Source organism: Antedon bifida, chromosome 4 (genome assembly GCF_963402885.1).
Source record: "Antedon bifida chromosome 4, ecAntBifi1.1, whole genome shotgun sequence".
Classification (NCBI taxonomy): Eukaryota; Metazoa; Echinodermata; class Crinoidea; order Comatulida; family Antedonidae; genus Antedon; species Antedon bifida.
Window position 1 is genome coordinate 10348834 of NC_136229.1, and position 26784 is coordinate 10375617.

At 33.3% G+C, this 26784-nt stretch overlaps 2 protein-coding genes across 2 annotated transcripts; one reads left to right on the top strand and one right to left on the bottom strand.

The window, feature by feature from the left end:
* The first annotated feature begins 69 nt into the window (after positions 1-69).
* Positions 70-6066, top strand: LOC144840074 (protein SPMIP7-like). The gene is made up of 8 exons (XM_078695738.1): positions 70-194; positions 617-1215; positions 1759-1853; positions 2665-2735; positions 3093-3302; positions 3666-3809; positions 4190-4297; positions 4844-6066. The coding sequence occupies exons 2-8, from the start codon at positions 660-662 to the stop codon at positions 4977-4979; spliced, it is 1320 nt and encodes a 439-aa protein (XP_078551864.1). The 5' UTR covers positions 70-194; positions 617-659; the 3' UTR covers positions 4980-6066.
* A 1817-nt stretch (positions 6067-7883) lies between these two features.
* Positions 7884-19769, bottom strand: LOC144840066 (putative ATP-dependent RNA helicase DDX23). Its single transcript, XM_078695728.1, has 14 exons — positions 19402-19769; positions 18861-18966; positions 18158-18296; positions 16222-16346; positions 15834-15946; positions 14987-15130; positions 14451-14676; positions 13130-13275; positions 12321-12588; positions 11904-12053; positions 10872-11023; positions 10168-10276; positions 9391-9565; positions 7884-8870 (listed from the first exon to the last, which is right to left on the bottom strand). Exons 1-14 carry the CDS (start codon positions 19701-19703, stop codon positions 8644-8646), a joined length of 2382 nt encoding a protein of 793 aa, XP_078551854.1. The 5' UTR covers positions 19704-19769; the 3' UTR covers positions 7884-8643.
* Positions 19770-26784: the final 7015 nt, after the last annotated feature.

Sequence of the window (26784 nt, forward strand, 5' to 3'; positions counted from 1 at the left end):
GTTAAGTTCAATTACCATTGAAGTACATAGCAACCAGACGCTGTTGATATTGATAAGCACATACAGTTAAGCAAGGTGTTAGACGATAATAGCTGAGCTGTGTAGGTTGATTCCGAGGTTGATTGATTACATTATTGAAATATTATGTTTTGTCGATAAGATTAATTATGATTGAATGATCACATGTGTATTCGGTAAGTTTCTTTAGGAGTTAAATAACAAACAAATTGAGCTGCAACAAACCAGTTAATGTTATTAGACGTTGTATAACTATATATGTATTACTTAGCCTACTAGAAAGTTACTATAGGCTAGGCTTATTCGTATTTGGTGAGTTTTAGGCTTATATTTAAAAGCGTATATACCCTTTGGGCAAGCCTGTGTGTTCCTCTGGTTATACTCAACGTAAGGAAAGAACTTTGTTGGTGATCAGACTATAGTGTCTCTCCAATAATGTTTTGAAATGATTAATCGGTGTAGCCTCTACTACAGATTTAGGAAGGGAGTTGTTCCAGTCGTTTACCGATGCCATAGTGAAAGATTTCAGCCTATGAGTTGTCTTGCACTTCATTTCTGATTTTATATTTTTTTTATTCAAAAGAAATTTATATTACAGATTTTGAAATAAAATAAATAGATAGAAGGACCATAAATAAAAAATGACAGCAACGATGATCAGAAGGCCAGAGGGAGACCTCCGATTGCACCTACAACCAGACACCAATGCTGGCAGCAACATTGGGCAACAGATTTCACAAAGCAGACGTATACGACAAATGAAATTCCCTAAATTAAGAGGGAAATTTGACTTTGATAGTTTTCAAGATACACGAAATGTAGGGTTTGTTAAGTACAATGATGACACCCTTGCACCGGCCAGGGATAATGTGCCCATTATAGATCCTACAAGCGGATTCATCTCTGCATCCGCGGATGTTGATCGTAACACCGGTATCAGGGATATACCCTCTATGCAAGCAATTGATAATCCACCGAACAATGTGACGCCAATGACTCCGCAACCATCAAAGTCGTCTGAACATAGAGACCGCATACCACCAGGAAAATGGCGGGAGGATCTAACTGTTAAACGGTCATATACATCCCCGCATCTAGGAGCTAATTGTGAGGGGGAAATTACTAGATTCAGGAGTGAGCCAGGAAATTGGTCTGGTAGAAAAATTAGTGATGTTTGGATTCGAGCAAAATTAGGAGGTAAAGAAAGATTTTATTTTATGACAGTTTGGAGAAAATGCTGTTGAGGCTTATTAGTAGTGGCTAATAAAGCCAAACAGATGTACACAAAGTCTTATTAAAGGTCTTTGGGAGTGGAGAACAAAATCCTGGCATCTGACAGGATTTGACCCCAGGACCCTGGGATTGGTAACCTTTTTCCAGGGGATCTAATGTACCAGAGAATAAGAGAAAAAAACAATCCTAATATTCACAAAAGAAAACATTGGCATTATCTTTAATAAATGTGTCTGCATGCATTGAATTCAGAAGAGATGTGGGGTAGCAAATCCAAGGAGGACTTCCTTTAAATTTAAACCTGAGGACAATATTCCAGCCTGGGGACAATGTTCCAGCCTGGGGACAGTTTTCCTCCCTGGTAAATCGCAGCCTTTTTAGTCCAATAAGTTTTTGTATATACTGTATATATTTGCATATATGGGCACATCATAATTTTCACATAAACTTTCAATATATAATCTATGAAGTCTACTATACCCTAATGGTCAATGTGATTAATTGCAGGATGGACCAGTGACCGAGATCCACGAGAAGTTGAAAAAGAACAAGAAAGAATACAAAATAGATTATCAACATTATCGATTAAAGGACTAGCCAATGTAAGTTGAAACATTCATTGTCCTTTTGTAATTAAAAACAGTATGTCTATAGTTTTAGAGAATATAACTGGAGTATATAGTAGTCGCAAAAAAAGTTAAACTTGGACAATTAATAAATTTATGATAGAATAAGATAACTGTATTTTGCGGTGTGTCTATATATAAAAGAATAGAATCAATAGAGCTATAACTATTTATAACACAGATCAATATAATCAATTGTAAAAGCTAGATTAGATTCTACACTGACTGTCTATAAACATTGATTACCACATGCAGTGTTTTTGCAGTATACTGCATTGAATTTGAATGTCAAATAGTAACTTGTGTAATCTACAGTCACTATTATATCTTTCAAGATTAAAATTCTGGTCTGTCAACATTGTATAAAAATAAGAGATTAAATAATGATATATTATTTGAGGGGGTCTTTTGATCAGCTTCATTTAGATGGACCACACTTTGTTAAAGGTGGTTGAAATAATAAATAAATGTTAATACTATATTTGGTAAAATTATTTTCTAGAGCCACCAAGGGGCCGATTCAGGGGGAGGAGGGGGTTGGAGCTGGCCTGGGCCCCCTTTAAATTTCACAAATTGTAATGCAAAAGATAGGACATCAAATTAAGTTCAGAACTTCATTTCACTAATTTTAGGCCATGGGGCCCCCTATTGCAAAATCCTGGATCCTCCAACACTGAACAGTGATTTTAGCTTGTACGGTTGTTAAATTGGCCCACAGTGTGTCATGCAGTATTTACCATCAGTCCATATCAACAATGTTAATCTTGTTATCACTCTGTTTCAACAGGCTGTGGATAGAGTCCCTGATTGGAAAGATAAAGCTGCTCATAGATATTGCTACACTTCCTCTACACAAAGGTATATTGTCAATTCTTTAAAAAACAAAATTGAAACTTTTCATATATTTTAATAGGCAGCTTGAAAACTTTGAGGGTTTTTTGCAATTATATTCTTTTTTCAATACTGAACACTTTATTAGTGGCAGATTGGTAAAAGAGAGACACTACAGTACAAGTATGAGAAGGAAAAAGGGTCTTAATCTTGAGATTTAGGCCCTGATTGGGTTAATAATTGGCCATCAATAGGTCATAGCGTAAACAGTAAAATACTGTAAGTGTAAATGGTATATTCAAACATGAAATAAATTGTGATATTTAGGGGTTAATGCCACCATCTGGATCTGCCGCTAACCACTTTTGTTTTATAAATTTACAGAGCATATGAAGAAGTAGATTGGGATTCAATGCTAGCTCCCAAGGTTCTACCACCGGCATCCACAGTTGAACGACAATCTGACCTTGTATCACACCGATTTAACGAGAATAAACGCTATGCACCAACTGCGCATGATTACCAGAGTCTAGGAGGAACATGGGATAAGTTTCAAATACGAGATGGATACCATTTTACTGGTCCAGTAGAATTGTAAGCACATTACAGAAACATGTCGTATTTATTGGAATAAACACGCCAGGACGTTCATTGTTCGGGAGGGTTTTTAGGAAGGAGGTGGGGGAAGTTTATTCGAGGGAAACCTACTACATGGCATTCAATGAAAATTCTATAACAATTCACTTACAAGAATGAAATAATTTACATATCAACTTTCAACATAAGTGTTAAAAATATTTTAAAACATAAACATAACTTTTTTTAGCCTACTTTCTAGAACACTATATATAGGCCATTCATATACAGTAGCATATTGCATAATTATAGAGCTGGAGAAAAAAAACCAATTGTTTATGTTTTCTGTATGTCTGCATTGTATTACGGTTTTTCTTTCAGCTGTAGCCCATACCGCAAAGTTAATCACATACCAAATTACAGTGGTTATTTGGGAACACCAGGTGAACAAGATAATCCAAGAGTATTTTATATTCCACAAACTGTACTAAGAACTGCAAAACCAAGATATACAGACACAGCCAAGTAAATATGTACATATTTATCAAATTGAATGTATGTCCACCTGAGTCGAGTGGCCGAGGGGTTACAGGGGCACCACAATCCATAGCCATACCATCGGCACAAGTTCAATGCTCTCGTGAACGATGGTTCTGGTGGTAGAACAATTAGTCTTCTCAAATAGGGACTTAAAACTAGAGGTGCAGTGTACACATCTGGCTTGTGTGCACTTTAAAGTGTACAACATGAAGGGGGAAGAAAGTCATCCACACTTGTGTGTAATTCAGTAGGCAGTGAGACGCAGGTTTACATTTTTTAGTGAAATGGTCCTCACTTTCTAACCTTAAATTTAAATTGTTATTGTTTTTTAACCAACTGTACTTTTGTATCATATTGTTTTACAGACGAGCAAATATCCCAGGCTACACAGGACACACCCACTGGAGTAGCAGTCATCCCGCTAATAGCAATACACCTCTGCCTCCCCCTCAGACTACAGCAAGAGTCCACAGGTAAGTGTTGGAAAACGCTTTAGTATTAATCCTTCCAATAACTGTTTAGAATTGCTTTGTGTACATGCTCTTTTTTCTAATGGTATCAATTTGGTTTAGCTTGTTTTGAATTCAAAAGCAAATACACCAATTAAACATCCGATACAACCCCATTGTAAAAGCTTGTCTAACGTTACATTTCAAAACCTAGCAGTCAAACTTGCGTTGGATGCACCTCTCAGTTATAAGAGAGAGTTAACAGATCACAAGATCATTTACGTTGATTGTAATTTGGATATGATTTGTATTCTTTTATCTGCAAAGTTAACTTTATATGATATTGTTACAAACATATGAAACAGCTGTGTATGTAAGCTTAACTATTGTTATATGCACACTTAACTCTAGTATGTGTGAACGCGGCTAATACTTTGAGTGCTCATTTCCTACAGGTTGTTACAGCATATTGCAATAAACCAAAATCATGTCCACACAGGATATTATAGCTGTAGGAGTCTTTTAAACTTTAAAATGTATCAGGTAATATTATTAACATCTTGTTCACAGAATGATTCCAAACTACCGTTCAGATTCAGCACATCGACGAACATCGCAGATGTCTAAAATGATAACACTTGTATCTCCTGGCAACCCATTCAACCAAATAACAAGGGAAGGACGAACGCTAGAAACATTCCATTGAGTTATAGTCTGCAATCATTGAACAGAACTCATTTGAGCTCACAGGCAAAGCAGATGAGGTTTGATTGGGTTACCCTAGAATTGTTTAGCAAGCTGAGACCACCACACCAGTCTAATAACAAAAGAAGGGAACTCTTAAAATGTTTTTTAAACCAAGTAGGCCTAACGCTCGGTCAGAATATTAAAACAAGCTGTGACCACTCCACAAGTCAATAACAAAAGCAGGGCAAACTCTTGAATTAAAAGTTTTCCTCCACCCCACAATTACAAAAGCAGTGCAACCTCTAGAATCATTTTGTCTAGTGTGTTTCTGTCTGTATTTTTTAACAAACTGGGATCACCACATGCCACGAGCCAATAACAAAGGGAGACTTTAAATTCACACAGATGCATTTTATTTGTTAGGCTAGCTACACCACACAAATGACCAACAATACAAAGGACGATTCCTAGAAGCCATGCACCAAGCAGGTTATTGTTACTAATTTGAATACAAGCTTACAATATAGAAAATCCCCAGAAATGTCTCTGCCTAAAAACAATGACAGATCAAAAACCAAGTTTGAAAATATTAGTACTTTATGCTTAGTTTAGTACATTAGGAGTTCAGAAACTGGCACAATAACTAATTGCATGATAGAACATTTGCCAAATGGCTACCACGAATTCAAGGTTATTCGCGTGCTAAATTTTAATTCACTTCTTCGAGTAATCAAGGAATTGACAAATTAATTATATAGAATATCAAATTCTCCCTAACTCGATACACATGAATTTTGCTCCACATTATTCATTAGTTTTAAACATGTCTCTAATGATTTAAACTATATTCTAGGCGTCTACTGAAAGTAAATATCAGACACAATTATTGAATCACTCTAGTTGACTTCAAAGGTGTTTTGGTATCGGGACAGTGTTTATTATATTTATTCACTGCCAACCTTTTTGTTTGTAAATCTGATTTTAGTCATTTTGGACTTTCATTCATTTGTGAATATTGGTGAAATCATAGAGCAAACAAACTTTAAAATGAGCACTTTGCGAACAAATAGATGCACATTATATAATATTATAAGAATTATGCAATATTTATAATTTAAATAGAAAATAATTGATGTGAGTATTTTATGCACAATAAATATCTATATTTATGTCAAATTTGTGTTATTGTTTTATTTTATCAGCTAGCCCTCTGATATTGAACAATATGTATACATACTCCATGATAGTGTACATTTTATTATTGTGGTGATTTCAATACAGTGGTAGGCCAAATAAAAAAAATATACTTAAAGATGTATTGTCCCCCTGAAAATAATTAAAAAAATTTTTTTTGTTGAATATGCCATTTTAATGTCACATAATAGTTATTGACTTCGACCAAAAATTGGATCAACAAAAAAATTTATTTACCTGAAAAAACTGGAATTTAAGGCAAAAAATGGTCAAATTGGCTGCCAGCCAATGGATTTTTGGTTGAATTTAACCATTTATCATGTTATTTTATAAGTGAAAACATTATTTTTCTCCGTTTTTTTTCTACGGAAGTGATTCACTTTATTAAAACTACAAAATAACCTATTCAAAGTCTGATTTAATTAATCTTCATTTTTCATGTTTTTGGGGGACAATACATCTTTAAGTGTCAATACATTTCAGGAAAGGGAGGGCAGTTTTATTTTTAATCAAGTAATTATTGTGATAGTCATCGACATCGATTTAAGCTACCCATTTTGAAATAAACTGACACCGCTCTTTAAAACATGAAGAAATGAATTGCTACATACAATTAAAAAAAAACAAATTAACAAAAACAATTAACGTAATAAAATTATTTCTGTATACTTTTGATAAATGAATGTTATGATTTTATTAGAATTGTTGTTTTCATGCTGCTGCTCTAGCCCGCTACGTCACACGAGATGATTCATTTATAAGCTGAAAGCAAGCAGCAGTTATAGTACTAGACACTGACATTTTTGCTAATTTGTAAACTCGACTATAATTTATAGATCCCAGCTGCTGGACCCAAAAAACGTCTGGGAAAAGAGAGTCTATGAGGGCTCACGGTTGAACGATTTTGGATTCTTGCCCTTTAATTGGTTGACGCGAATCAACAGACTTAAAGAATTTTCTCACTTGAAGCAAAGAATATATTATATCACTCTTTGCTTGAAGTCACGTTGTCTCTAGAGGGTATTCAGTTGCATGCCTTGAGGTTAAATGGGCATGTGATTCTTTATTATAGAACTATCTTTGATTTGTATGTATTTTTGGGATTAAAGGACATCTTTTTATTAATTAATCATAAATATATCTGAAGAAAGAACAATGATTAATTTTAAAATGCAGCGATTTTTGTAAGAAATATTTCTTGTTTATTTTTGGTATTTAAAAAAAATAAAATATTAAAAAAAAACAGGTGGCTCGAAAGTCTGTGGTGACGCTTAGCAAGTATATACTGTATATAAATCATACCGTTGGAATTTATTCTGACTAGTTAGGCCTCCACTGATTGTGAGGGTGTTTGTTGTATGAGAGAATGTATCTGGTTGGTAAAAATCTGTGATAATACCATATATGGCTCTGTGGTCTAGTAGTATGATACTCGCCCTGTAAGCAAGAGGTCGCAGGTTCGAATCCCGCCAGAGACATTTTTTCATACAACTAAAAAAATATGGAACTTTCGCCAATTAGCTATGCTCGACGCGATTATGAAATCATGTTCCGAATATGAGCACTGTTTCTATAATTTGACAATATGATTTAAATATAATTTACACAGTGCTACGCAACACAATTGATTTATATATATCTGTTGGTCTTACTCTTATTGTATTAGATTGTGTTGAAGTTTTCTGCATTCACTGACAAATTATATAAAACAAATATTTTGCAAATAATATACAAAGTAAGATTGTTATTTAATCTCAATAATCATAATTATTTTTTTTGATTGGAACATAAAATATGAACTTCATTAATGTGGTACAAACCAATTAATGTACTTACTTTTAAACATAATCAATTTATTTCTCTTCCTTACAAGAGACTAATGTACCTTTTCCTTTTAAAAGTAAAACAAGTATTTAAAAAAATGATGTATATACATACCTATATAGTATAGTTTTAAACAAAAATCTTAATTAAAAATAAACTATTCAAAATCTATCAAAAAATGTTTCTGCAAAAAATTGAAAAATATGCTGATATAGATACAAGCCCACCCTGGGAGTACATTTCAACTCACTCAATGTTGTTCTTGAGTTAGTATATATAACATAAACTTACAGGCATAGAGAAACTCTAAACCTGATATACTAGAAATGGATTAATATTTATAAAATTTAATGGTGAAAACATAAAGAAAACTGTCAAAATGAGAAAAAAGGCCATAAACCGAGATTCGAACCTGGAATATTCTGCATATAATTTCTTGTTCAATAAATGTTTATAGGTCATCAAAGGCTTATTCTTATGGTGCAGTAGAGTAAACCCTGCTATCCATATTTTTTTCAAATAATGTCAAATCTTTACTTTTTCCCATTTGTTTTTGATTGGTGGTCCCCTGTGTTCATAAAATAATGAAACTTCAACTATGTGGAATTTCCAGAGAAAATGGATTATTCCAATGTAGAAATAGGGATCCAAACCACAAATGAAAATTAATTAATAAAAAGTGTTTCATCTTTCCTCTTTTTCTGCACCACTGTACCAGGTTTCTGTTGGGCATCTGGATGGTTTGATAGTGCTGGCGGGCAAGAAGAATTTGGGCTGCTGATTAGCAGCTGCTTGAGGTCGTAGAATGTCTGGTTATCATCTTGCGTGATGAATGTGACGGCCACACCCTTTTTACCAGCACGACCTGTACGACCAATACGATGAGTGTAGTCTGTAAAGGAAACATAAAATAAATGAAGCCATCCTGGTTGCTGTTCTGCAACCCAGTCACAACTCATATAGTTGAATTCAAGAAGGATTGGTAACATTGAACAGTACAAAGGAATGCATTATTTTCATGATTTTGTTTATTTATCAGTGATGTAGCCACAAGAAATAAAGTGGTCCGGTTATCAAAAGAAAAGGGAACAATCTCTGTTCAAGCCACTGGGTTGTCAAAGGCCTCTGTGAAAATGTGGTCAGGTTGAAACCTTACCAACCGTACTGGTGGCTACGGCCTTGTTTATTTATTTACTTACAATCCACAAGAAAAACATTGATAATATAAACCACATTCTTGCAGTTACATTCACCATACCAAAGTATAAAACAAGATTGGGGGGAAAAGTGGGAAAACCTAATCATAGGACCACAATGTAGAGCAATTGGCTATATACTTTTGTATAGAAATTAACACTAGGGTCAGGTTTCAACCTGTATTAGTTCAGTATACACTTAATCAGAACACTCACTCTCAATCGACTTTGCCATGTCAAAGTTGATCACCATGGATACATCCTGAATATCAATACCACGCCCGGCAACATCCGTAGCAACAAGAATATCTTTAGAACCATTCTTCAAACTTGCTAGTGCATATTCACGCTGTTCTTGACTCTTGCCACCATGAAGTGTTACTGCATTATACTACAAAACAAGAACATTAATAATAAGTAATGTATAGTAAATGAATAAGAAATATTAATAATAAGTAATGTATAGTAAATGAATAAGAAAAATTAATAATAAGTAATGTATAGTAAATGAATAACAGGAATTATAATAAGTAATGTATAGTAAATGAATAACAGGAATTAATAATAAGTAATGTATAGTAAATAAAATATAAATAAAAGAATAGCAGACATTAATAATAAAAGAAATTTTTGAAATTAGAAATTATTTACTTATCAAAAATAAACGAGATGAAACTGGCATCTTATCTTACTTTAATAGTTTAGTAATTTGAGAATTCAAACTTAATGTACTTAAATGGAGAGGTATCTTATTTACACGATGTTAGTATGTATGGTTAGTCCAGTTAGTATGGGTTTTTTTTTTCTAAAATAGGAAAGATTTGGTGGGCTTTATCAGTACAAAACATGATACTTGGGTGTCATCCTAATAAGAAAACTGACTAATTAAAGGCTTCACTTTGGTGCAAAAGTGGAATGGGAAACTATTCTACTGCTAAACATAAGACAAAACAAGTCCCAAAAATAGAGGAGAACTGGAAACAATAAACTTACAGCCATTTTCTCAAGAGATCTGGCGAGAACATCACATCCCTTCTTCTGATTAACAAAAATAATAATAGGTGGATCCAATCCACGTTCAAGTATCTCAACCAACTTGTGTCTGAAATGAAAATGAAAAAATTAGCCATAGTTGCATGATTAAATAAACAAATTAAAACAAAATAAATGACCAAATCAAACATTATCTCTCTATCTGATTATTCTCAAACGTGTATTTACAAAAGTAAGGCAACAAAAGAAAGTATATTTCTATTTAAATCTTATAGTTATAACCTCCTATGTAAGAAACCATTTTTCTCATAGTAATTATTGATTTGGAAGATACACTTTTGTGGCACGCTTCTTGAATGAATAAAACTAAAAGAAATGTAATTTAACAATAGGCCAAGAAAACTAAATTATGTACAAAATATAAAAGTAAAATAGTATGACAAAGAATTTCCATTGTATACCGGTGTTCATCCTATATTCACGGACAGTATTTGTGCATTTAAAAACATCTAAAAAAAAACTTCTCTTTAAAACATTATCTAATCATTAGGAATTGTTCTAAAAACATTTAGTATGATTCACTGTGCAAAGTCTTAGCAATCAGTCGCAGTGGTACAACATAAACAACATATTAGTTTTAGATAGTAAAAAGAATTGTCAAATGGTGTTGAATCCATTTCCATAATAATTGTGATAGTACATACCGTTTTTGTTTATTATCGACCATGTACACAATCTGTTCAACATTTTCAGTTGGTTTTCCAGCAGATCCAATGTAAACAATAGCAGGTCGTCTGAGGTAAGACCTTGCAACCCTTTCAACAGCCGTTGGCATAGTAGCGGTAAACATCACAGTCTATTCAATCAGAATAAATACATGCTCAGTATATAAAGTAGTTTGTTGGTTTTAAACAAGGCATTTACTCAATATAAAACAAGTACATAACAAAATAACATTGTTAAACAAACAGTGAGCGTCGTATTAAATATTAATTGTGAAAATAAATAAAATAAAATATGATAATAAATTAAAGGATTGTGAGTCGCATGATAGTCAATAAAATACTCCAATAAACTCTTACATCATCAAAAGTGGAATTATAGTTAGTTATATCCACGTTCATTCTTGTTACAATCACATGCAAAACGAGGCTATGTTGTTTATTGCGTCATGACAATAACAAATTTCATCTTTCACCTCATGAAAATATATGTACCATTGCACTCATAAACATTCATTATTTGTATAATAATCAATCACAATTACATTTGCAATGCATATACTCAAATTAGTAGTAAATAATTATCCAATTTTGTATGATTTCCCAGACACCAGACAGAATTTAAACTCATAACCTCGTGTTAGTAGCCAAGTTTTTTAACCAACAAGTCACAACATAATAATATTTACCTTCAGGAGGACATGACAACATAATATAACTAGTGAGTGAGTGGCCAAGTGGTTAAGACAGTGGAACCGTAATAAGTAGCCATATCATTGGCAAGGGTTGGAGACTCACTCGCTCTATTGTTCCGTGTCTTCTTTGATAAGGACTATAAACCGTAGGTCCAGTGTAACATCTGGTTCATGTGAACGAGTACGGGGGTACTAGTTCACACACAGTCACTGTCACAAACTCATCATAGTACTATACACTGGGCCCTCTGGGAGAACAGTCTTTGATGAAAGAAACTACCCAGTAAAAATAATAAAATAAACTAATTCTATTTCTTACTTGTCTAAACTTCTCTTTTGTGCCATAATTTGCCATGATCTTTTCAGTGTCTTCTGCTTCTTCAGTGTCTGGTTTCATATTGGTTACTGGTAGGTACTCTAGAATCTTCTGCACATCTGGCTCAAAACCCATATCAATCATACGATCAGCCTAATATTAGTAAACAAATGACAATTTGAAAATGTTATAATAATAGCTTAATTTGAAAATGGAATGATAGTAACAATTAAAAATTAGTAAGCAAATAATGTTATCACTTTGTAGTGTTATAAAAGCAATGTATGTCATCCCAGAAAGGGTAGGAGGGTGCACTATGAAAACCTGACTGTGCTATTCTTTCAAATCATGAAAATGTTCTCCTTATTCAACAAAAATAAACTTGCAAAGCAGACTAAAGTCTTCTGCTTTCAAACTAACCTCATCAAGTACAACGTAAGTGCACTGCACTAAAACAAGGTATCGATTCTCTAACACGTCAATCAGACGACCTGGTGTAGCTATTACGATTTCCACGCCCTGACGTAGTTTAAATCCCTGATCCTCACGCGAGATACCACCGATGATTGACACCGTACGTATACCTAGAGGCTTGCCAAACTTAATTGTTTCTTCTTCAATCTGTTGCGCCAACTCTCTCGTTGGGGCAAGGATTATTGCGTATGGTCCTTGGTCCATATCCTCCTCTCTGTAAATATCAAAATATTAACAAATCAACATTTTGTTATTCAAAATTATTTCTGCCACTACTCTATATCCCTTAAATCATACTGTACATGCAAAAGGTCTTTAGTTTGATTTGAAGCAGGACCCTGTAATCAGTAGCCAATAATGGAGTGCTGGATGAGGGCAATTAACTCTAAGCCCCGCCCACTTTTAGACTGCGCAACCCCCATATCCCGTCCACAATTTCTAGGAGCAATAAACTGCATTTGAGATCACTCATGAAAAAACTCCTATTATTCATAACTACCGCAAAAAAAAATTGTAATTTGATTTGAAATGTTGTAACATTATGTAATGTCTTATGTTGTGTTTACAAAAATGAACATTTCACTACCATAAAACTTACTTGAAGTTGTAGAGGGTAAATCGCTAGGCTACGGAATAAAATGTCATGCTCGCTCTGATGAACACAGAAGCTCTATTTACTACCTCCCCCTCATCCTAATGCATTTAAAGGAAGTCCCTAATATTAACCACCAACTACTGTACAATGCTTTGTTTACCTTTGTAACTTTGGTAATGTTGTAATCCACACCAGCAGTGGAATAAGAAAAGCTGCTGTTTTTCCACTACCGGTCTCTGCAACACCTATGACATCACGATTCTGTAGACCAATTGGAATGGCTTGACGCTGGATAGGAGTAGGTTCCTAAAACGTATACAATTTCGTAATTTCTATTAAACACATTGTGCTATAATTTTATAAAACCCTAGAAAGGCTTTTTTTTGTGAATTTGTGTATATCATAGGGAAAGTCCCAATGACCATGGCTACATGATACTGTAAGCACTTTATGTGGCGCAGTGTGTTGGATGTTGTACTACTGATCGTAAGATCAAATCCAATGCTTGTTGCATTGCTTGTAGGCAAGACGCTTTACTTTGTTTGCCTCTCTCCACCCAGGTACCTGATATAGGACAAAACGCAACTGCATCATTGCGTGAGTATGTTTCCAGAAGCGTTTGATCTAAAAATTAACAGAGTTATATTGCAAAGCACAAGGGGTATGTGAAATAAGTACTATTATTATAAGATTGATGTTTTAATAATAAAATTAAAAGAACAATATAATTTTGACACCAGTATTGTAAAAATAATGCTTTTTGATTACCATAGTAAGTACAGTAGACATTATTTTCTGTGAAAGACAATGGAGATATATATGTTTTAACACTATGGCCAACGGCTATTAAGGGGACAATTTTGTTGGTCTCCGCTTTAGGATTTTTACTGCACTTTAATGCATCAAAAAGGTCAAATTCCACTGTGGTGTTAGGTTCTCTTAATAGGGAGGTTTCGCAACCTTACGAAAACGATAACGAAAATGGATACGTCACACATTTGTGAAACTTTTGAGCTGATCCCCATTTCATATTCGTAAAGCGTATTCGTGTTGACGAATATCACCAGTCATATTCGTAATTACAAAACGAGTATAGTTTTTGATCTATTTTTCACATTTTGCATTTGAATCAGGAATGATTCATGATTATAATATAATTATAGATTTATTGAAAGTAATTTACTGAAGTAATTTACTAAAATGCCAGGTAAATTTGATAAATAGCAGTTTTTAAAGTCCTCACTAGGATTGATGTTACGCTAGGCCTAGGCAGCCAAGCAACACGTACCTGCGCTTCGCTCAAATGGACGGCGCCCTCAATATTTCGTTGCCATGCGAAACAGATTTTTACTGGCTATCGTTTTAAAAACGAATACGTGTGCGTGACGTATCCGTTTTCGTTATCGTATTCGTAAGATTGCAAAACCTCTCTATTACTACATGAAAAATACCAATATTATTGTTTCTAATACTGACATTACCTTATATTTTAAACCGTCTATGACATCCAAAATGTGGTTTGGCAGAGTAGACTCTTTCCAATTACGGATAGGGTTAGGAATACGACCACCCTTGGATGAAATGTTGTAATCCTCACGGAAGATTCGCCAATCCCTCTCCTGCATCTGTTCCAGAGACTTGTGCGACCAATGCCTGTCATCATGGCGTCGCTTATCATCCTTCATGCGCACCTTTATCAATCTTTCACTACGATACAATAAAGTTTATAACACATTAAATGTATCAAGAAATAGAGTACTAGTGGTTAGTGACACAATTAAAAAAGGACTTTGAAATTACATGTATGGACGAATTTTCTATAGCACCCTCTATACTCTTTTATTTACCTTTTTTTTTCTAAAAATCATTTCTCTATGAATGTTTGTATTTTGTATTCACTTTAGTATTTGTTATTTTATTTTGTTGGCATCCAACCACTTTCACACAGTGTTCCAGTTAGGCCTATTTACAGCCATTGGATTTTAATTTCATTTTGTTTGATAACCATGGTACTTACACTTCTCTTTCTTTCTCTTGTTTGGTCCTTCTTTCACTGAGTAAGTCTTTATAAAAAGCAGTCTGTTCTTTCTTTTGAATTTTGATGTCAATTCCAGCAATGTGTCCTCTACCAAACAACTGTATCTGATGTTTTTCTTTGTAACTGTTATTTAAAAAAAAATATTTTATGAATCTAGGCCTTTTTACATTTGTGTGTATACTATAATTGGTATCCAACCAAGTTGAATTACAAAACCATGCTTTCTATATCTTGTATTGTATTGTATTTATTATGTACTACAGTATTAGTTTTTGTCCTCTTGTGTGTGGTATGAAAAAATGGCAAACCTGATATTGGAAATAAAATTAAAATGTAGAACAGTGTGTGTTTTATTGTTTGGGTAGGCTTACAAACAGTGTGTGTTTTCTTGTTTGGGTAGGCTTACAAACATAGGGGAAAAATTATATAAATTCCTCGAAGAACGAAGACAAAAGTTGTGCAAGATGAACATACTGTAGTAATGCAAAACTTTTGAAAAAAGAAAGTATGTCCATGATAACATGCAGTGTGATACATACAATAAGAACTGTAACAAGTTACTGTGCCTGCAGAGTTTTTCTTGAGGCAAAGACGTTTATGCAGCTATTTTTGTTTTGCTCTCTGCTATTTTCTGAATCTAGGAGCCTAGGCAAATCATAGGTACTAAAACAGCTCTGCTTAATCTTAAAAACAAAAACTGCTTTCATTAAAGTACTATTCTGATTGTACATTATTTTGACCTGGAAATGGATGGACTTTTCAGTTTACTGAAATTATACCAACTTACAAAGTATAGTATTTTTAGAGTTTTAGAAACAATACATACAGTGGATTATGATCTACTGACGTGTCTTCTTCAGCGTTCCAATCAAAGACAAACTTTCTATCATTCAAATGACGAACACGCCTTTTCTTTTTTACAACGCCTAGATATCGATTCTAAAATAAAAAGATGTATTTTTTTATTTTAAAAGACTTCACAAAGTTAGGATACTACTTATAAGCATAGTTAATATTAGGATAATTATTGCCACATTATTTTTATTTCTTAATAAAATACTTCTTTACTAAAAAAAATTAATAGCAAGCTGTGGAATATAACAAAACCTCCCTTTTCTAAAAGTACAAATAATTTCAACCAATGTCATTTTTGTTATTTTCTTAAACCATTATTGTATACATTAATTGTAACTTGATAAAATGTATTGTTTTACCTTAATTGCCGATAATTCTTTTTCCTTTTCTCGACTGTCCTTCACTTCATCTTTATCATCTGGTCTTTCTAAACGTTCTCTTTCTCGTCTTTCTCTTCGTTCTCGTCTCTCTTTCTCAGATGGATCTTTTGATAAAAAGGAATAAATAATAAGGGTAAGGGTACCTATGTATTACACTACAGATAAATAGATAAACATACAATTTTTTTACATAAAACAAAAGAAATTAGAAGATTTTATTATATAGGATAACTATATAACTTTGATGAAAATAATATTTGTCAAATATCCAATCAAATATGTCATGATCAATAAAAACAATAAAAGCGCCAGGATATTATTGTTTATTAATCATGATGTCATTTGATTGGGTGTGTGAAATATTATTATTTTCATCAAAGGTTATAGGATGAAAACTAATTTATTTTCTTTTATGCAAGAAAAATGCATATTTATCTAGATATTCGATCGTTATCGTCCTAGTGTAAATGAGCCTTTACGTTCACAATCTACTTTACAAATTTGTCAATTTATAAATGCCCTTGTAGAAAGAGCGGAGTACAATAAGCTGAGACAAACAATAATCGCACGAACAGAAGCTGGTGAAAAGGACTTAGAAATCCGCCGTGGCCGCATATGTAAGAAATCTCAGTATATTTAACACTGAATCTAACCAAAAGAAAAAATCCGATTTAGAAACTTTTTCGTGCTTTTATACCAACTGTGATTCTTATATAATAAGAAAGATGAATTAATTGTAAGAATCGATCAAGAGAAACCAGATTTTATTTTCTTGACAGAAATGTTTCCACAATTTTTTTTATTTGAGATTGACTATAGTAGTTTTTGTTTGGAAGGGTATCCATTGCTTTATCCTAAGTATTCAATCAGAGGAATTGGCATTTTCGTCAAACAAAGTATTTCGGTATCTGAAGTTTTTACAAATGAACAGTTCAAAGAATCTGTTTGGTTAAATTTGAAGCTTGCAAATGATCAGACGGTTTTAATTGGTTGTGTGTACATAGAAGTCCCAACACTACATCTTCGAACAAGAGTTATTAAGGAGAGCAGAACATGTTCATTCCGATCATATTCTTGTTGTCGGTGATTTTAATTATAAGTCCATAGATTGGCCTTCGATGAATATTCCAGGGGAAAGACTTGCACGTAATTTTTTAGAATGTGTTGAGGATTTGTTTTGGGTTCAACACTGCATTTTGCCTACTAGAATTCGTGAAGGAGATGAACCAAGTGTTCTGGATTTGATTTTTTCTTGAGATGAGTTCTTCATTAAAGATTTAAGTTATAAGCTAGCTCTTGGTCTCAGTGATCATGTTGTTTTGTCCTTTAAAATGGACTGTTTTACTGAAACGGAAGAAGTACAGATAGTGAGATATTATTACAAGGGTGATTATCAAGCTATGCGAAATCATTTAAAAGACTTCAATTTGGAACAAGCTGCTGTAGACTTATCTCCAAATGATTTAGCTTTGTTGGTTGAAGATTCTCCTCAGGATTGTATCTGTAAGTTCATACCCCTTTCAAAAAAATTAAGTGGTAAACGGAAACAGTGGATGAATAAGGATGTCGCAGAAATAATTAAACAAAAGCACAAGGCATGGAATTGTATTCAGTAAGAGTTGTAGATGAACTCATTACCCAGTCATGTAGTAGGCACAATCGGTTAATGAGTTCAAATCGGGCATTTCTAAATATTGGTCTGACCACCACATCAAGTTTCGCCCGTACGTTACTGAAGAGTTTGCAGCTATGACGATGGAGGGACAAATGAGCTAGTTCTCAATGTCCGAAGTTCAAGGTAAATTGTTGTATTGCTGCCTTGGTGTAAAGTAAACTACAAGTTTTACTGTAGATCAATGTTTCTTGAAATTTTGTAACATAAGGAGCTACAGGTAAGATTTAAATTAAACTATACCTAAAGAAATCTTGGCTTCTTTTATAAATTGAATTTGTTTATTTTTCTCTTCATCTTGCTTTCTTCTTTGTTCTTCAACTTGTTGTTGACGTCTTTCTAATGCCAGTTTGGCTCGCTCCTCTTTGGACAGAAATTTTGGCTGAAAATAACAAAATAACCATTACTGACATACAAGACTCTTTTTTTTCTTTTTCCTGTACTTATTTTTACAACTCTGATTATTTATTTTACATTATGATATACCTGTGACAATAAATTGAATTGAAGACTCCATCTAAAAGGGAACAATATAATAAAAAATATTCCATCAGCTGTCAGGCTACATAATAGAGATTTGAAATGTTATGTTATTTTTACACTACAGTAACTGGAGTGAACTCAGTAACTACTGCATACTGTACTCATAGCTTGAGTAGGATATTTTCCTGATTGTAAAATCAAAACGATGTATCGGTAAAAAAAACTGTAAATTAATGCAAAAATAGTAAATTGGCTACCAGCCCATGGGTTTTTGGTTTTGACTTTAACAGTTTGTTTTGACTTGTTATAAGTGAAAACAATTTTTGTTTGTTTGTTTTATGGGGAAGTTATTAACTTCATTAAAACTATAGTATAAAATGGCCTTCAAAATCTGATTTTGTTAATCTGCATTTTTAATGTTTTAGGGGACACATCTTTAATACATACACCTGTGATAACACACCTTGGATAATGCCGCTTGTTCAGCAGCCTTCCTTGCTAATACTTCTTCAAGTGATAATGGTTCCTTTTTAACAGGCTTCTCATCTTCCTCATCTTCTAGTTTAGTCCTTCAGAATAAATAAATTATATTCTTTATAAATAAAATAAATACAAAATATACTTCCTTGTATTTCACACATGAATGATAACCAATTACCCAGGCCTAAAGGTGGGGGATCGATTATTTTTTTAATGTTTCTCCAAAATCCAATGTTTTTTTTGGATGTTCAGGCAGACTGACACAAACAGCAGTGCAAGGCAAAATCAAAATACTATATATAGGCTAGCTAGGCTAATAGTTATTAGTACTGTATATATAATACATTTCTAACATCCCATCTGTGTAGTAGGTACGTGAAGATGTGCATAGCGCCGCCTAGTTAGGTCTATCTCTAGGTCTAGGAGCCTAGTAGAGGCCTAGTTTTATTTTTAGTTAGGCCCTAGGGCCCTGGGCCTAGCCTAACTTAAAATTTATTTTAATTTTTATTATTTATTTCCTATACCGTTTCTTGTCTTTTTGAGGTGATCTTGATCTACGTGATTTTCGGTCCTTGTCTCGGTCTCGCTCTCTGTCTCTTTTGTCCCGGTCTCTGGACTTGTCCGAATATTTGTCTGACTTTCTATCGTCTTTTCTCTCACGTTCACGGTCACGCTCGCGGTCCCTGACGCTACTTATCCCTCCTGCTGCTGAAGAAGAGATGCCTTTGTGCTTATGACTGCTACTGTAGCTATTGTTTCTTTCACGATCACGATCTTTTTCACGAGATCGTACTTTATCACGATCATAATCTCCTCTAGATGCCATTTACTTTAATTGCAGAAACAGTTATCCTATTTCTTACAAAATGAATAGAGTCTAAGACTTCGGCTAGGCCTAGGCTAGCTAAGGGAACATACAACGCGCGACGACGAAAACGTTTCGCTCGAGAGATTTATTGTTTAGAATGTAACTAAAGAGGGCAGTATATTAATTTTTGTTTTAGTGCAAAAAAATCTTTGTAACCAACAAATTGTTACAAGCGGCGAATAGAACAAAAATACCGTAATTTTCATTTTTCATTTTCATTTATTTGACCAACAGACCATATTGTAAAATATAAAGACTGAGATGATTGGTCACGGACTGCTAAAGATAAAGTAAATGAGATTACTATAACTACAGGAGTTAATATTGTCGACGTTTATAGTTGTTTTGACGATGGAGATCAACCTAGAATTGTCAGACTTTCAACATTGTATCAACGTTAAAAATAGTGACGTCGTATCGACCTTGAATTTTCAACCTCGATTTCAACGCTGATACAACGTTGAATAGTGAAAATGGTAGTATATCGACCTTGAATGTTCAGACATCAACCTCTCGATTTCAACGTTGATACAAAACGTTGAATAGTGACGTTGTATGTACCACCGACGAAAGTATATCGACCATTACATGAAGTATCACACTTCAAACTGAATTAACGTTAACGTTAAAATAATGACGTAGGGTAGACGTTGATCCGACTTTGAGATCGGCGGGTTGTCCGACGTCGTGACCTAATTTCAACGTTGATTAGGCCTAAGTAAAATAAATTCATAATAGGCCTAAACAATTTATAAGTACAGTAGATACAAAAAACAATTATGATATCATTCATTCAATCAATCGATCTTTGAATTAGGCCTACAAGTACACCTTATTCGAGCTCGGTGTCACACATTGAGAGATGAGTCGAATTAGTGCACACATATTACTATTTAGTATTTTTGTGATTTTTGTGTGTACTTTGGTACATGTAAAAACCCAATTCTTAAGTGATTCTGGTGATGCACTTTCGGGTCAGAGGTCAATTACCTATTTTGTCACGCAATTTTACCAATATCTTTATTTTATCGCACAGTATTTGATGAAATTCATCATTCTTTTGGAATTAATAGGTTCAATGTAAAGCTGAATCATACGTCCTACACTTTGAATATCATCGAAAGTCATTTGAGTCATTATTACAAAATATTTGGAAAATAATCTCATTTTTTCAATTTTTTGGTAAAATTTCATTTCTTTATTTTAATGAATAACAAATATTTTTGTAACATATGCTTGCATTTTTCAAACAACTTTTAAAAACTGCCCTAACTATATGGGAGTGGTTTTAAAAAAGAAATTTTAAATTTGCGTTACAATGAGAGCTTGTAAAATACTGATTTTATTCAATTTTTATTTTTTATAGAAATTATATCGGTTATGCTGGTCTGTCTGTCAATCTACGGTATGTCGGTCTGTCCTATGTCACACGTCTCTAAGTAGGCGTATTCTTAAATAATTAGTGGTACTAAAAACACTAATGAAATACGGACACTTTCAAATACAATATAATAATTAATTTTATTCAATGACGTGTGACTTTAAATATATAAATAAGGCGGCAAGTAAAGTGGGTTGAACTCGTATGAATATAACGGCAGGTTTCATTTTAGCTCGACAAATTATCGATTAATCTCCCTCCGACAATATCTGAGACAAGAAGCTTGGAAATTCACATAAATCACATTAAATGAATGGAGCATGCCGATGGGCTTAATGGTCAGTTATCAACATACAATTGCTTAGTAGGGGTGTGAAAAAAGCAAACCATTCGGTAAGAGAGCTCAAAGCAAAAGGACAAACTGTCTATAAGACATAACTTGATGTTATTTGATTAGATGTTATTAAGCAGAAAAACAATGATGGCTATTGTTTTATTAGTTAATTTTCGTTCGAATTTAGTTGATGTTTTAAAACTCTTTCTATTTCAAGTTTGGCAATAAATACATGTATTTTTTCCACTGTTTTTGCACAGTACGTTACGTTGATGTTAAGTACCATAAGACAGAAAGGCATTCTCAAGTTAAATTTTAACCCCATCATTGTATGTCAAATTCAAAGATGTACTGTAGTGAATTCATAGCAAAAAGCAAACAGTCTGTGATGACATCGGATTGACACTGCGGATGCCTGCACAGATCCAAACTACCAGCAATGCGCATGCCACATAGAAACGAATGGTCTTACCCAACTGCATTCCGAATGCGCATAGACAAAATGGGCCTGCATCTGCCATGTCGTGGCAGGTTAGAGACGCCTCCACTTCAAACCTCATTTTGAGATGTATTCGACCCCAAGACACATCGAAAAATCGTTACAACTAAAGCACGATATTGAACCAATCTGTTGCCAACACATACCCACCCATGGTTCAAGCCCAAACACCATGCACAATCTCTGATAGGTCAAATATTAGAAACATTAACAACTCCGATGAAATATCCTGTTTTTCCCTGTATTTACTCAAATATTAGACCAACCAGAGATTGCGTTTAATGTTAAGCATGTACCAATAGGCATGTGTCTTTAACAAAGTTTAATTTAATTCCGTTTCAATGCATCTAAGAGTCAAACAAATTCCATTAGATTCAACATGAAGGCACTTCTAACCAACCACGACCACGACACAGCAGATACATATACGCATTCGGAATACAATTGGGTTATAGACCACTCGCTTCCATATGCACACCCACTGATGGTAGCTCTTCTCAGTGCATTCATCCGCAATGGCAAATAAGCTTTGCCATCACAGACTGCCTACGATTTGCCACCATGACCCATACAATGATGAGATTTCTTTTTTTTATAAAATATACTAATGTTGTACTATCTTTAGTTCACTTGGTAAAAACGTTTTAGCATGCCGAAACAGATTTGTATAGTTGTTAACTAACATGATGATGATATGCACTGCATGATGTTGTACATGTCTGCATTAATACCTTAAAAAACCATTGCCAATATGCCTAATTCTGCATTATGCCTTCTATGGCATGTTATGATATTAAAGACACCTTTTTTACTCTCTCCAATTAGATGTAATTTCCTTCATATAATTTGCAATGTTTCACATCCCTATTTCAGCAAAAGTAAGTTAATAAAAACACCACTAAACCCAGCAGTCATACCCCAAAACAAATAACATAACCCATGTTGCAAACCGCACAACAAAGACAACAAATATGTCAAAAGTTGAAAAAAAGAGTCATTGAATAATTTCAAAATTCACCTACCGAAAATAAACACACTTATCTCCCCCCACAAACCAACCGCCATTAAGCCACACAAAAACCATTCCTGCAAAGAGAAGCAAATACAACTTTTTAAAATTAGTCGTTCAACGTTATCAACTTCTAAACTTTCAAAATAAGATAATATCAATACTACTGACCAATTAAAGTCATAACAATTTAACATTCATTTTTCAAAACTTCAAGATGTCTCACCTTAACTAAAAACTTAGAACATTCCAGGGATGGCTAGATCCACCCCTAGAATGAAGTTGCCCACCGTTTCTCTTTGGTTTACAGGTGTTGTAGGAGGTTCAGTAAATATATCATCAAAGTCAGCCTAAATAGAATAAGTAAAACAAAACTGTATAATAAGCAACATTATTTTTACCATTAGTTAAGTCATCATTTTAAATCAATAAGTTCTATATCAACAACTTTTGTTATTGTATACTTACTGTAAATTCGATAGTGTTGGTTTTGTTGTCTTTAAATCCTAGTTTTCCTCTTAATGCATTGAAGAAATTAGTTTTTGGTAATACAATCTCCTTCACTTCCTCGTTCCCTACCCATGCATTACGTGCTGCTCCTTCTCGGCCAGGTTGTGCAGTAGATGATTGTCCATCCGACTCTTGTTTAGAATCTGAATAGCATTGATAATTAAATATTTTAGTTGTAAGTTATGTAATTTCTATTAATAATGTTATTCACTATAAAAATCATAACTATAATTGATTAAGAGATGAATAATACTATCATCATACCTTTTCCCTCTTTTTTCTTCCCCTTCTGCTTCTTCATTTCTTTGTTCCTATTCTTTTCCTCTATCTTCTTCTCCATCTTTTCCTTTTTCTGTTCTTTCTTTTTTTCTTTCTTTTCCTTCTTCTCCTCGTCTTTCTTTTCCTTCTTCTCTTTTTTCCTTTCTTTTTCTTTCTTCTTTTTTTCTTTCTTCTCTTCTTTTTTGTTCTTTCCTTTTTTCACCTTCTCTTCTTCCACGTCTTCGTCCTCCTCAACAAATCTTTGGATTGGTGTTAAGGTAATAATATTGTCTGCCGATTCGGACTTTAATAAGTAAACAAAATGGTTATGTTCATCTGTAATTAAATTACCAATTATGAAAGCCAAAGTAGTACTAATAATAGTAATAATTACAGTGTTCTTTTGTCCCTTCTTTTTTTCTTTCCTCTCTTCTTTTTTGTTCTTTCCATTCTTCTTGTCCTTAATCTCTTCCTCGTCTTCCTCCTCCTCAACAAATCTTTGGATTGGTGTTAAAGTAATGATATTGTTTGCTGCATCGGACTTTAATAAGTAAACAAAATGGTTATTTTAGTCTGTAATTAAATTATTATAGAATTAATGAAAGTTACAGAAGAACTAATAATAGTAATACTTACCGTGTTCTTTTGCTCTTTCTTTTTCTCTTTCTTTTCCTTCTTCTCCTCTTTCTTTTTTTCTTTCTTTTCGCCAATCTTATCATCTTTCTTTTCCTTCTTTTCTTTCTTCTTTTCTTTTTCCTCTTTCTTATTTGCTTTCCTCTCCTCTTTTTTGTTCTTATCCTCCTTCCTTTCCTCCACATCTTCTTCCTCCTCATCATCAAATTTTTCGATTGGTATCACATTAATGATATGGCCTGCCACTTTAGACTTTAAGTAAAACAAAATTGTTATTTTCATCTTTAATTAAATTAATATATATAATAAATGAATAAGTCAGAGTATTATTAATATAATTATTAATTACCGGGTTATTCTGCACTTTCTCCTCTCTCTTTTTTTCTTCCTTTTTCTTCTTCTCATCTTTCTTTTCCTTCTTCTCTTTCTTTTCCTTTTTCTCCACCTCTTTCTTTGTCTTCTTATCCACCTCTTTCTTTTCTTTCTTTTCGTCCTTTTCCTGCTGCTTCTTCTTCTTTTTATTTTCCTTGTTATCTACTCCTTTCATTAGGTATGGATTAGTCAGCGTACTCCTTGTGTCAATGCTTGTGAGAGTACTTGACTATAATGCAAAGAAAATATAAAGTTATTGATAATACTTATCAGGCATAAGAAAATGATAAAAATGTAGACAGGCAGTTGTTAATTAAGGCCTAATTCTTATTTGTTATACCTTTTGAGCATATCCATCGTAGAACATTTTAAGCCTTTTTTCAGCTTCACTTGCAGTTGCCAAAGTCAACTCTTGGTCGTAACCATGACCAATAGCTGCCAAAGCAGCAGCAAAGTTGGTGGCAAATGCAGCGTTGGTGGCAGGTACATCTGTAGCGCTGGTGGCAGGTATATCTGTAGCGCTGGTGGCAGGTACATCTGTAGCGCTGGTGCCAGGAGCAGGGGCCACTGGTATCACCTATCAAATTAATTTATAACTCATCATTTAATCAAGTTTAATCAATTTATGAGTTTAGTAATTCGTTGGTTACGTATAATAAATTAGTTTAATAATTAATATCATCGTACAGAATAAATAAACAAACAATTCATTTAATCAATAAGATCAATAATACTATTTAAATTTAATTTAAATGAAATTCTAACTAAAACAAAAAAGCAATAATATTCAACTATAATAATTATATAATTACTATAATAATTTATTTAAAATGTATGATTCAATTTCTCATTAGTTACTTGAAATAAATGCTTTATCACTATTTAAGAAAAATTCAAATACAAACTGTTATGTAAGTTTAATTATGAAAACATACAACAAATAACAAACACAACATTGACAATTATAGTTTTGTTAGTTGTATTAAACCAAAACAAATACACTTATACAGATAATTATGATTATTATTAAAGCAGAAATATTAAAGAGAAAAAGAAAAATGTAACAATAAAACACACAAATATAAATACACACAGCAACACAAAGTTTAGTTTATTACAACAACAATAGAAAATGCAGTAAAAAGTAATACTTTATTACTATTATATAACTACACTATATTCAATGACAATTAAAGATAATTAATAATAAATATATCTTAAACGTTCAAACACAATAAAAAGAAAAGCAACAAAACAAAATTAACAATTCACTCAAAATCAGAACAATCAAACAAACAATTATGAATTAAATATATTTTACCAGTAGTGTTGTTAGTCTTGATCTTGAAATATCTAGCCACTATATGCGAATATGACTATTAAAAAAATAATAATACAAATGGCAAAGAAAGCGGGTTCAGCTGTACGTACATACATAGTCATAGGTCTTAGTACCTAGTATTTTTTATTAAAATCGTTCATTGCATAGCAACGCAAAAACGAATGTGATGATGATAGGGTACTGTTTTTTTGATTGAAAATATATAAAATATTACAAATAATTCACACCAATCCGAAAATGAGTATAGAATAGGGCGGCCTATTATTTATTATTTAAAAAGACCAGCAGCAGGTTTAGGTTCCTAATCTTACGCTAAGCCTTACAGCCTAGCAGCTTCGCCAACACCAGTTGTGCAAGGATTTCGCGTAATAAAATCAAGCGCGCCGCTCTGAGATTCTGCGCCTTCCGTGTGATAGAGAGAGAAAACTGTCGGGCTATCTAGCCACAAACTTGACTTTTAAAAATTTACCGTTAATTTATCAATTAAAATAATATCTGATCTGGTACCACTTTAAATATATTAATTATTATTAACTTACCAAGTGAACATTCACGGAATGTTTTGAGCAACAACAGAGCATTATTAAGTAGCAAAAGATACAACAACAAACAAGACAAGTTTGTTTCATCAGCAATAATATGCAGAGTAAACAAACGACGTAACCAGGTAACAAATGTGCGTTTTCAATCGGTACATCATG

Bases quoted from the DNA above. Each gene is read 5' to 3' on its own strand.
- LOC144840074 (XM_078695738.1), top strand. From the start codon at position 660: ATGACAGCAACGATGATCAGAAGGCCAGAGGGAGACCTCCGATTGCAC. The intron at 1,854-2,664 runs GTAAGTTGAAAC...CTGTTTCAACAG, and splicing joins CGATTAAAGGACTAGCCAAT to GCTGTGGATAGAGTCCCTGA. The intron at 4,298-4,843 runs GTAAGTGTTGGA...TCTTGTTCACAG, and splicing joins ACTACAGCAAGAGTCCACAG to AATGATTCCAAACTACCGTT.
- LOC144840066 (XM_078695728.1), bottom strand. From the start codon at position 19,703: ATGGCATCTAGAGGAGATTATGATCGTGATAAAGTACGATCTCGTGAA. The intron at 14,677-14,986 runs GTAAGTACCATG...ATTGTATCGTAG, and splicing joins CAAGAGAAAGAAAGAGAAGT to TGAAAGATTGATAAAGGTGC. The intron at 10,277-10,871 runs GTATGTACTATC...TTTTCATTTCAG, and splicing joins GTCGATAATAAACAAAAACG to ACACAAGTTGGTTGAGATAC.